We start from the raw sequence: 13,255 nt of genomic DNA on the forward strand, positions 1-13,255 counted from the left end.
ATTAGGTTAGGTAAAATAAGTTATAATAATAATATAATAAAAATGTTTTATGAGGCATGCATACAAAAGCTCATAGGAAAATGTAATTCGATGATAGTGTAATGTGAGCTGCATGTTCCCCAAGTGATTTACAAGTTATAATGGTGCAGATAGTAGTAAGACATGGTTCAAAGGGCAATAAAACAATAAAATTTAATTATAAACAGATGTATAACATAAGAGTATAAAGCTATTTAGGATAAATGAATGTAGTTTCATGATACATTTGATGTCATTCTAGAAAAAAAAAGTAGGGGTAATTTAGATTTGGGGGGGGGAGACGATGTCAGTCAAATTGGTTACCAAGGTCAAACTGAGGAAATGCAAATGCATGTGGCCCAAAGGGATAAATAAACAGACCCTATGAAGCCATGGTCACCAAACATTAAACCTCACTTTCAGATTGAGTAGAACAGGTGCGAATTCTAGTAACTCTTAGTTCCATAGGTTGCAGACAGATGCCAGTGGAACTGCCCCCCCCCCCTCACCAGTGAATAAGATATTGAATTTTGAGTGAGGAACTGTTGGAAGTGGAGACAAACACAGCTTCCAAGAGATGTTAGACATAGATGGGAATAGTAGGAGGAAAGAAAAAAGATGAAAGGCTGAAAGGTGGGGAAAGGAATAGGAAAGTCCATGTGTAATACGTAGAAAAACCCATGTGGATGGAAAAGCATGACCATAGGAGCTCAAACCATGACACACATGGAACCAAACATTACAAACATCACCAACGAGCTCAACAAGTCTGATCTGGGTGGAAGAGGAAGTTGGGAATCAAGAGAGAGGAAAACTAGTGACTAAGATGAGCATACCTCATGAAAAATTTTTTTTTTTTATTATAGTATTATTTATTTCATCTAATCTAGCCTTATCTAACAATATGTTTCCTATTTTTACATTTATGTTTATAATAATAGGTAAATACACATGAGAAACAAGAAATAAAGTACTCACCTGGGCATTTTTTTTCTTTTTTTTTTGCTGACAATGACACTTAAAACTACTTTTTATAGTAATGGTATAATGGTAATACCACACTGACATAAGCAGAAAAAGATGGAGAGAGGGTTAAACAAAACAGATGTGAAAAGATTAGAAATTGAGGCTGTTACAATAAATAATTGTGTTTTCTAAACTATAGTCATACTAGAAAAAAGATAATTTATTATTTATTATATTTCACATTTTTCAACTTATTTCAGTGTACGTTACTGATTTAACTAGAGTTAGTGTTGAGAAAATATAAAGTTCTATAGAAAAACTTTTGATGAATTTATTTAGATGGTTCAAAAGCTTATGCAAATGAAATACAAAAATTATAAGACGAAAATAAGTATTTCTATTTTTAACATGAAAATCATCCTTTACTCAGAATGACTCAATAAAGGCTTTGCAAGTTTACAGAGAAATCTTTTATAAAAACACTTCTGTGAAAGTTAACTTTTTTATACACTGAAAATGTATTTGAGACCTTTCCTTGATTTGTGCTGCTCTCTATATAGGAACAAATTTTGCTCATCATTAGTCTTTAAGCTCCCACCTACCCTCACATGTTTACATGTGGTATAGTTACACTGTAGCATGCAAATGAGCACGTGCCAACTCTCCACCAGTATGGCACACACCCCTAATGCAGCTGGCTCCCTCTATACTGTAGAACCCAATCTTCACTTCAAGATTAGGCATAAAAGAAGCACTGGAAGTGGGGAAGATAGGTGGGAAGTGTTAAAGGAGGTAAATATCTATTGGAAATACATTTTCAGTGTAAGAAAATGTTACTTTCAATACGATATCTTACCTCTTCTCACGTAATAGCCAGAATTCCACATTGAAATGGTGGAGGGACCAGCACAAAATTTACCTGGATGAGTACTCTTCAGGGAAATCCAGAAGAGAACCCTATGTAGTGTGACACTCATGGAAGACTGCACCTCACCTGTAACAGGTATACTCTTCTGCCATTGTCAAGATACATGTTGTTAAATCAGGCAAAAGAAAAGAAAAAAAAGATGCACATCCAACCTTGGAGTGGCTAGGGTGCATCAGACCATATTTGGTGAGTCAAGTCCCATTCCAAACCAGGTGTCATTAGATACTTGTTCTCCAGTCTGTAGTAGTAGAAGGGTCCCAACCATCTTTACCTCAAGTCCAGGAAGAAGAAGGGAAAAACAATTTCCATTCTGCTAACTCAGCCAAGACACAAGTGCAGACTCAGTACACAACCAAAACCAGGCCAACATCTAGGTAACTGTAGGAAGAGAAAATGCAAACATGGTGGGTGAACTCCAGTCTGAAACCAGGCAGCACCACGAATCTGTCTGTTTGGCAGTAGGAGGAGGGTCCCTACCAACCACATGTGTGAGAACTTATGTTGGCTGGTCTTATGCTGATCCAACACCAGTCCACGTTGGAACCAACAACCAGGCAAGAGTAGAATGAAGGAAAGCCAGCTGGAGGGGTGAACTGCATGTGGTGGATTTTTTTTAGTCCAAAACCTGGCAGCATCAGGAATTTGTCATCCAGTCCATGACAGGAGGAGAGTACTTACCATCTACACCAACAGAACACCACCACCCTACTCGCAACTCAGTGGAATTAGCCACAATCAGCAGAAGCCTCCATGGTCCATCACCCTAGTGGCTAGAAACTGGTAAGAGGCAAGGACTTCCTACATTACTGGATGAGAGGGGGTAACGAGGTGGAAAGTCTGGAGGAATGCATTAACATAAGACAGTGCAATGGATGAGCATGAAAACCCTATTTTGAAAAGCAGTCCAGTCCCTGTTTATTCAACTAGGACTAGAGAGATGGGCAGCAATTCTGACACTGCTTTACTCATGATAGTCCAAGAGTTGCTTCATAAAAAAGGCCCACACCAGGTTGTACCAAGATACTGCAAGGCAACTTCTAGTAGTCTTGAGGGGCACCCCATCTCTTCAATGAGCATTAAAGGCCTGTACGGCTGCATGGTGTGGATTTAAAGTTAAGTATGCCTGGACAGGCACCACTTGCCACAAAGCAGGATCCAGAGATATTGAAAGGAGACACCATAAAGGTAAGAGAAAAAGTGGGAATTTACCCTGTCACAACCTATATGGGGTATAGGGAATACCAATGAGTGGCAAACGATAGCCAGATGAGGAAGATATGGCTAAATGATGTCAGCTAAATTGTGAGGTGTAGTCACATGCCAGTCTGCACTATCTCCTCTAAATGACAATGGAAGTGAGAAGCCAAGAAAAAAGTGAGATAATGGATCCGGTGAGAGGAAACTTGAAAGATGCAATGAGAATTTTCAAACAGTGACCCATAAACCAGAGGAATAAGTTGATAAGGCCATCCAGTAAAGATTACAGGACAGAGATCTTAGGCAGAGGAGGAGTTTCATGGGATAAAAAGGGGAGAATGGGAGCCACAAAAAAGATGATATGCAGGCAACACAAGAAGGAAAAGCCCACACAGAACAAAGATGACAATCGGGATCAGAAAGGAATATAGATGAGAAATAGACAGAAGGGAACTAAGTGTGAATGTGCAGTTCCATTCATGCATCTGTGATGTTTAGGGAAAAAAACTATGACTGGGATAAAGAAGGACATATGAATAATTATAAAGAATGCAGAAAACATCAATAGCAAAGATATCTGACTTATGATTTCCACAGGCAAAGAGGAGTAAAAGTTAAGAGAGAGATGGTACAAAGAGCAAAAGGCTAAAAGCTTAAAAGGGGAAAGGGTAAGGGCTTGAAGGACAACATTTAAGTTCGAATCTGGTAGGGCAACTGGATGGAGAGGACACAGCAGGCAAAAAGAACGAATAGGAGAGAATTGATGGGAGAGGAAAATATATGGTGTAAATGGGAAAAAGAAAAGTATTTAATAATGTCGACCTATATCAAGCAATGGTAGGAACAGATAAACCATTGTCAAAGAGCCAAGTAAACAAAATTGGAAAGGTTTGGAAGGTGAGAAGCCATGATGCAAAGACCAGCAATGGAAAATGCACCAGTTATGCTAGTAAACCTGCAAAGAAGAAGAGCAGACAGAAAGAGAAAGAAGGAAACCTACTCACATAGAGAATCCAGAATACTTCACAAAGGACTGGAGAAGAGCCACACATGGAGTGTGGCCACAGTAATATGAAAGAAGGAGAAATGAGATTGCTGGAGAAGGGATCTGGAGAGAGAGAAAGAGGTACAGAAGGTGATGACTGAAGGAGGTTCAAGAGTAGAAACCACATTTGTACAGGCCAGAATGAAGCAATGAGAAGGACTCGACATGGAGTGGTTTGAATAAGAGAAAGAACACAGGGAAAAAAACAAATGGGAGGATGAGTATACAGCTAAAGACTGGACCTATCCTGACCAAATACATCCACAGCTGAAGGATGCAGAATTGGAGACTAGAAGAGAGGAAGTTTGGTATTGATCTGGGTGACAAAGGCAATTAGAAGAGGAGTACACAGCTAGAAACAAAACCACCAGAACTGTCAGAATGAGTAACGACCAAGTGCCCACATGCTACAGGCAGGAAATGATCCAATGCCCAACAAGGGATCCCAAATAAGGTTCCATTGATCTTGCAAAACCCATTGAAGGCGATGCATGTGAGCATGACCCCAAGGGATAAGGGACACCATGGAGGCCCAGGTCCCCCAAAGCACTCCATATCCTTGAAATGTAGAGGAGAAGGCTGGGCCCTTCCGAGAAAGGTGATGAAAAACAGATAAATAAAATACTGGATGGAGGTGAAATGGGACTTCTCCAATTTGATAAGCTGACCAAAACAAGCTGCCTCCTGAAGGAGCAAATGGGTATGATTGTGAGAGGCTTGTTGGGAAGGAACTAAAAGGAGGCAGTCATCCATTTAATGGTAAAATTGCAGTCCCTGGCTGTGAATAAGACAGGCAAAGGCTCTGAATACACAACAGAAGATGTACAAACTGATACCAGACTGAATGGGCGAGTAAAGCATGGAACTGAGACACCCAACCATCATGAACAAACCAAAGGTAACAACGGGATGCTGGAGAAATATTGAAATGAAGGTAAGCATACAAAACATTGACCTTGGTTACCCAAGGACCTGGAGTAAATGATCATCTGAGTGTGAGAAAAAGACTTCATGGTGAAACATGGGATGTCAATGAAGCAGTTGAGGTTTGAGAGATTGAAAACCAGATGCAGATCCAGTTTTCTTGGGGACAACGAGCAGAAAAAAATAAGATCCCAGAGAAACACTTGTTCTATAGCATCCTTCCTCATGAGATCTTGAACTGCCTCAGAGAGATGCTGGCAAGAAATTGTATCCCAATGATTAGAAAAAGAAATGGGAAGTGGAAATAATGGAGGAGGAGTGGGAAAACAAAGAAACTGTACTTCTGCTAGAACCCAAGAAACTGCAGCAAAAGGACACCACAGATGAGCAAACCTGATCAACTGCATCATATGATGATGGAACACAAGAGGTAGTCACCAATGATACTAGAATTTGAAAAGGAGATGGTGGTCGATCTGAGAACTCATAGCTGAAACACAGAAATATGGAACTGGTATAGGTGAGGATGATGGAGGATGAGATATGAATAAGAACAGGAGAGGTTTAGCAAAGACAAGAACCAAGAGAGGAGATAGTGGAATGTTGGCACACAGTCTCCATCTGAGACTAAAGCATCAGGGACATCCCCCAAAACAGAATGGCATAAAAAGGAGCCAGGAAAATGAGAAACAAGTGCAAGAATGTTGACTGCCTTATTTCAGACAAAGTACAACCTTGAAGTTCTTTAGAAGTAATTTGAATACTTCCAAGAACTAGTCTGACAAAAACAATTGTAAAAATTCCAGAGTAGAAGCTCTGTTGCTAAGCGATAGTTTTAAGTTAAATGACATGTTTATAACCAACAGAAATTGCAGATTACACACTACTTTTGGAAGTAAGCCAAGAAATGTTTGGAGTGTATGGGCTTGTACATGTGAATTAGAAATGAAAGTCAGTCCATTGTCTAGAGAAGTGTACTTAGCACTTCGCTATATTTTCTCACCTTATGCATATTAGACCGATAGACAGTTAAATTGCACTTAGGTTTTAAAATTCATACTTGAAAGGTTTAACGATTTTTTTAGTTTTACCTGTGGTAGACTCACTTGTGAACGCTTATAATAATAGGCACGTGCAAATGCCATTTTGCATGTGGCAAACACATCTTTGCTCGGAGTCTGCCTATCATAAATGTATAATAACCTGCAGACACCAGTTGATGTATTGACATAGAATTGGAAGAAAAAAATAAAACATTAAAAATAAACTATAAATGAAAAGATAAAAATGTGAAATTACACATATGACCCAAACAAGATATTTTAAGACTATTCTAAGAAGATAAGTACATTATTTAAATTTCTTAATTCTAATCATTTCAATGGACTATGTTGATCACAATAGCTTGAGTTAGTAACATGGTAGAGAAAATGGAAAATAAAATGTATTTACCTTAAAATAACTTGATATTCATTTCAAAGGTTCTAGAATTCATGCAAATGAAATGTTAAAACTGTAAGATCAAGAATAGTATTTTTATACTCAAAATAAAAAAACACCTTGCAAGTGAACTATTCAGAGTCTGAGTGCAAATAACTACATTAGATAACGAATTTTTAATTAAAAAAACAACTAAATATTTTATTTTTTTGAAACTACATACTTTTAGGAAAGTTCATGTCAAATTACAAACAATTTCATCCACCAGTTTCATATTTGTAAAGAATTTCCACGAGAGTTATGTAACCAACTTACAATACATGTAGATTATTATCATAATGTTAAATAAGCTATAAATTTACTTTTTTCTTACTTTCCTGAATTTGTTTTCTCATGGAAGATGTGTCAGGCATTGGCAAGTCTGGAATTCACAACTTATTAAATATTTCCTTTTGAAATTAAATTTAAATAATATAAAAATTTGAATCAAACTAACTTTATTGTTAATGTATGTCAAGAAGTTTGGCATCAAAATGTAATTACATTTTGAATGTAACTAACATATCATGACATGCACACATTGACTCTGCATTAACCCACTCGCCATGAGCATCCTTTACTGCACATGTTAAAAGGTTTTTAGTGAGTTACATTCAAAATTTAAACAACTTTTTATGTTATATCAATTAGTAAGCAAAAAATCATAGCTAATAATCCATATTTTAATAGTATAAAAGTTTTAAGTTCTTAATATTATAAGGCAATATTTAAAAAAATCCTGAATTTCCCCTAGTGAGAGAAATGTGACATTTTCTCTAGGCATCCCCCCTTTTATCTAATTGACTTACCACCCCTCCAAGAAGTACAAAATTTAAGATAAATTACTCATTATAATTTTGTCATCACTCAGACAAAGGATAATTTTCATAGCCTTAAATCTTGTTTGGTTACAGAGACAAAGAGAAAATCAATCTTCTCTTGCCATACCCACCTGTCACATCCTCTCTTTCAGGACTTGTTAATAGTTCTCTTACACTTAATACTACATTACTTATAACCAATAGAAAGCCAAGGTCTTCATCAACCAAATGATGTATTATCTTATGCTGTTTTCTGTACAGAGAATTGTCAATTTCTTATTCAATAGAAGCTTCATTCCCATAGGAAACATATCGACAACCTTGGATGAATTTGTAAATACTTGTTGCATAGTTAGAAAGCAAGCCAAAATAACTGTGATAGTTATGACACATTGTTTGCTTTTTTGCATGTTATTATTCTATGTTCTTTGGTGCATTATTTAATTAAATAAAAATTATTTAGTGCACTACTGCCATTAGTATAAAAAAAGTAGGGTTAAGTGTCACTGACAGCAAAAAAAGAAGTCCAAGGTGAGTACTTTATTTCTTGGTTTTCATGTGTATTCTTTATTAATTATTATAAAAGTAAAATAAATAATAATAAAAAATTTTCATAAGGTATGCAAGCAGCTCAACTGACACTTATAGTGATGCAAATACTAGTTAGACATGGTTCAAAGGGCAATAAAACAATAAAATTTAAGTATAAATAGATGTATACTGTTACAAATTTAAATCTACTTAGGATAAAGAAATGTAGTTTCATGTTACCAATTGAAGTCATTCTAGAAAGAAAATAGGGTAATTTAGATCGATTTTGATTTGGTGGTTACGAGGTCTCTCAGATTAACTAACCTTGCATAGAGTTAGGGTAGAGAAAATGACAAAATATAGTTCTACTTTAAAAAAAATTTGAAATGTATTTAGAAGGTTTTAGAGATTACACAAATGAAATTTGAAATTTTTGAGATAAAGAAAAGTACTTTCAATCTTAACATGGATACACATACTATATTAAAAGTTACTGGTATCAAAACTACAACGAGTACAAAAAGGTCTGGTCGTTCATTTCGAGTGAGCCCGTGAAGAGAGAGTTAAACATAGGATTGAAAAAATTACAAATTTGTTGCCAGTCTTAAATGTTCTAATAGCTCTTTATGCTTACCTTGACCTGTCCCATCATTCTGCCTGGTTCCAGAATTCCACTGCCCACTATTACTTCCACTGCTATTGCTACCCCAACTGGATGTGCCTGGTCCAGAAGAAGGTGGAGCTCCCCATGTTGAAGTACCATTGTTCAAAGAGCTTTCTCCTCCACCTAACAAGCCAAGTCTTGGAGGAAGACATTCACATCTAGACCTCTTTTTTGTCTCAGGTGTTGTATCATTTACTAGTAAATTAGATCCTCCAACTGCACCAACAAGAACTTCAAAACTTTCATCACACATTTCGTTGTCATTTTCTGACTGGAAAGAATATGATCTCTTTTCTAACTTTTCAAAATCATAAAAGCTGTCTTCTTTTTTTCTATAATTCATTTGCAAATGACTGTTCCAAGTTGTTGGGGAATTTATGTTTTTTGATTGGCATCGCCTGGAATGTGCCATTTGTTACTTGAACTAGAAACACTACTCTCTTCCTGATGACACATAGAAAAGCTTGAAGATTCTATAGAATGTTTAGATGTTGAAACAAGATTGTTAGCAACATCATTAGTGGACTTGAGTTGATTTAGTTCTATCCTTTCAGAACAATCTGAAATAGCAGAATGACTAAGATTCCTGAGGAGATCTAAGTTAAGTTCAGATGAAGATTCCTCCAGCAACTGAAAACTTTTTGTAAAATTTAATGAGCGATTAGAAGCATCTGCATTGTCCTTTCTGTGCAGATTTAGTTGCATATCATATTGTGGGGTTTCTTTCTTTAATTGGCAAGGATAACTTACTGTATAATAATTTGATAAATTTTCTGAGGATTTGGCCCTTGTGGGGTTAGGACTCTTTTCATGAGGTCCAATGCTATCACCTTTAGCTGCACCAGCTACTAGAGATGTGTTATTCTGTTCTCTTTCATTGTGTTTGACAGATTGTGCATTCTGAGTACTGTTGCCACTGCCAAAGATGCTTGTATCGGCCATTGTGGAAGAGCTGGAACAATGAATGGCTGGCAGAAAAGCTTTAGTATAAGGTTTCATTCCAAGATGAGCATTGCAATTAGGAAAGTTTTGCTTTCCAGAAGTAGAGTTTGATGATATACTCTGAACACCAGAGTAACTTGAGCTTGATATCACAGATTCAGAAATAGAGGAATGACAATTTTTCCTCCTGATAAGGTTCACATTTCCTCACTCCTGAGGTGGACCACGAGTTTAAACTACAATCCTTAAACACTATTTTCTTCCAGTTATTTCCACTGTCTCCCCACATGTTGAACTCACCATCTATTATGTGAAAAATTATTACTATTTTACAGTACCCCAGAAAACAAATTGTGTATACATCTATGCACATGTTACATAAATATAAATACTGGTAACAGACTAGTTCAATTTGAGATAAAAAATTTGGATGGTTACCTTAGATTTTCAGAAGTAATTTTCATACTATCATAAAAAGAAATTTTAAAAAGTCTCTTCCAAAGAAAAAATGTTAGCTTTTTAATTCTGTTCTGTTTACTGAAAAATGTACTTATCATCATATGCACAACATTTATAAAACTGTTACGTTACATAATTTCACAAATACACAAACAAGGAATGCTTCAAAGAAGGAAATATACTAGAGATAGCCTACAATAATTGAGTGAACTATTATAATGAACTCTTAACACCAACTTTTTTTTCCATCCTTGATTAACAAAACTGAGTAGACAAAAGGAATTTTTTTTTTTAAGGATGTGTTTACTACAAGACAAGGAATACTATTATACAGTTCAACTCTCAGTACACTATAGCAAGCTTCCTTTAGTTTTATTTTAACAAAACAAGACAAAAACATTTTGTTGTTTCAAAAAGCAATACTTCAAAATAAATTACTTCAAACAAGGAATCACCAACAATAACAAAGTATTTTAAAACTACTCTGAAGTTTAGAGCTTGAAATTAACATCAATAAACTACCAAATTGTTAGATAATGTTGCAATTTGGCTAATAAAAAAACAAAAAGCACCATAAAAAAACTTCTTGTATAGATCACACATTTTGGAAGGAAGATTTGCAGATTCTTACTGTCAAGTATTATTAATACAGCAGTGATACATACATTTCAGTCATGTATATTGCAATTCTGAATATAGAAATGTTACTATAATTGTGATTAATATGATTGTTTCACTTACTGGTGCCATTCTGAATGCAGATAAATGAAATGTGTTGCATGACAGTATCAATTTTGTATGTGTAAATGAAAAACATATATTTTGAAAAATGTGCTTGCATTTGTTTCATACAACATCCATAATTTCAAGTTTTGCCTCAAGTTGTCAAGGTGAATTACCCACGTCACTACAAAATTTTAGATACATATATATACACGCACACACGCAAACATTCTGAGATATATTATTCAGATTATCTGAGTATTAGTAAGCATTAAATAATACTTGATCAAACCACTTCAGGACAAAATCTGTTCTCTTTAGCTGCTTATATGAACACAGGTAAACTTTACTGCATACATGTACCCTTTTTAGAACAAGGCCCAATTTCTATTTCCAACGATAAGACATTTTGGATAAAAAATAAATGACATAAATAGCCCTAATAAGGAAAGGAACTGTACATTAGCATTTTCAAGGTGAAAAATTTATAGAAATACAACTTATAGTAAGAAAATACTTCTTTTTTTTTACAGAAAATAAACAGTCTTTCGATGTTGATGAATTTTTATTTTTTGTCTGATTGCATATACCAAAGACAAAGTTACAGTCATATGGTGGTATATTGCTAAACACATTTTTTCAACTGCTACACAGTTATTTTGCCAAGCAGTTCCTGCTCTGCAGTGTTTTTAGAAACAAATTATCCCATGATTAATCCTTAATATAGTTCTCCTTTTCATATAAATACTAACAGATAACATTTCTTCAGTGACTGAAATTATGAAGCAAAACTCTCAGACACAAAAAATGGTAAATAGTCAACAGTAATTATACAGTAATGCTAGTAGTATTGAATATACAAGTGGTTAAGCATTTAAGTACCATGCAATATCTGCCTTGTGACAGAACAATACCAACTTAATCTTCACAACAAAAATGCAAGTAAACTAAACACTACACAGAGTCCTTTCATGAAATTACTATTATGCCTATGAAAGCAGTATAAAAATATTCAACTGCAACAAGTAGTCCTTCAATACTAGAGGCTTTGGTTTTTAAACGTCAAAATGTAAATCTAGCTGTTATTTAGAATATTTAATTTAAAAAGCCTTTGTTTAAAGAACTTTATGTTGTTCTTATAAAAAGTCAAAATTTAATACATCTTTATGTGGAATATATCTAGATTGGTATATTATTTCACTGATAATATTGGCTCATATTCGGGTTTTGCTTACATGATTATCAGAACGCAATCACATATATTTAGAATATTTTATTTTCTAAAAGCTCATTTCCAAACACCAACAACTGAACTCCAATGATCCAATTAAAACTGAAACTTGGCTACATTCCCAGTCCAACAAAATCTGCAATAGCAATTATTTAGTTGAATGTTGGGTTGTCAAGATATATTCAAATGCAGAATACTATAATTAAACAAACAAATCAATATGTTAAAATCATAAATAACATTCAACATTAAACTGATACACAATTAAAAACATTTTATTTAGGCCTATCTATGGTCTTCAAAAAGTTGACGACTCTACATGTTTCGACGTTACAACGTCATCTCAGGAGTGAATTACAAGACAATTGCCAAAGTATTTATACCAGTTTCACATTGAATATTATTTATGATTTTAACTTTATACATAAGTGCCAAAATACTATAATAAATCAACATGTATTACAAAACAAACAGTACAAGGTAAGAAACTTCTTCAACTGTACGCCATCTTAGCTGCCATCTTCCATATTCTGAGAGCATTTTGATCTTTAATTATGCAAAAGAGAGAAGTTAAATTACAAGAAGAAAATATTAGTTTTAGGTATCTGTATGTGAAGCAGAGTACCATTAAGGTGATGGTTAAAATTTTCCCTACAGAGACCAATCCCTGCATAATGTTTATCATTATTTATTTACAGGATGTAATAGATTCTTATGGGAATAGCCAGTTTCTCAAAATCAGTTTGGTTAGCTACACTTGAAAGAGAAATACAATAAGAAAATATGTTAAAAACATCAATAACTAGTAAAACAGTTTAAGATATCAATACATCTTGTTGAACATCAAGTAGCACCAAATTATTTTAAAAACTTGCTGAAAGATTTGAAGGTAAGCACAAACAAAACTATGAATCACAACTCATTTCAATCACACAAAAGACAATGAAAAACATTTCAATTATAAATGATATCTTTTACGTAGAGAAGGGTGATTAATCGTATTTGCTAATCAATTAATCAAAAGTCCCAGTAATAACTTACATTCATTTAATTCCTGTATTTCTAAAAACCTACCCATTGCTTTCCCTTTAGTCAGAAGTTTAAAATTTTTGACAAAAACAGGTAAGTAAGTCTGGCGGCAATGGGAATCAGATCCAAGACTCAAACTTATAAATCTAAAATTGGGCAATATTTCAATAGTCTGAATAATTGAAAACAGTAATAACCTCAAACACTAATTTTGATTAACCATATCATCCCAGATATCCTTTACTGCACACGACACAAGGTTTTAGTGTCTTACATTCAAAATTTTATTGAAGTACTT

General features: G+C 34.7%; 1 protein-coding gene across 3 annotated transcripts in view; it reads right to left on the reverse strand.

The window, feature by feature from the left end:
• The window catches only part of LOC106465939 (protein Gawky-like), a 73,849-nt gene that overhangs the window by 44,754 nt on the left and 15,840 nt on the right, over positions 1-13,255 (reverse strand). For all 3 annotated transcript variants that reach the window (XM_022394446.1, XM_022394439.1, XM_022394442.1), the window contains one exon: positions 8,544-9,818. In XM_022394446.1, the coding sequence (XP_022250154.1) occupies positions 8,544-8,985 (442 nt within the window). In that variant the 5' untranslated portion in view covers positions 8,986-9,818. The remainder of the gene's footprint in view (positions 1-8,543; positions 9,819-13,255) is intronic.

The sequence above is a fragment of the Limulus polyphemus genome, unplaced genomic scaffold (assembly GCF_000517525.1).
Source record: "Limulus polyphemus unplaced genomic scaffold, Limulus_polyphemus-2.1.2 Scaffold71, whole genome shotgun sequence".
Lineage (NCBI taxonomy): Eukaryota > Metazoa > Arthropoda > Merostomata > Xiphosura > Limulidae > Limulus > Limulus polyphemus.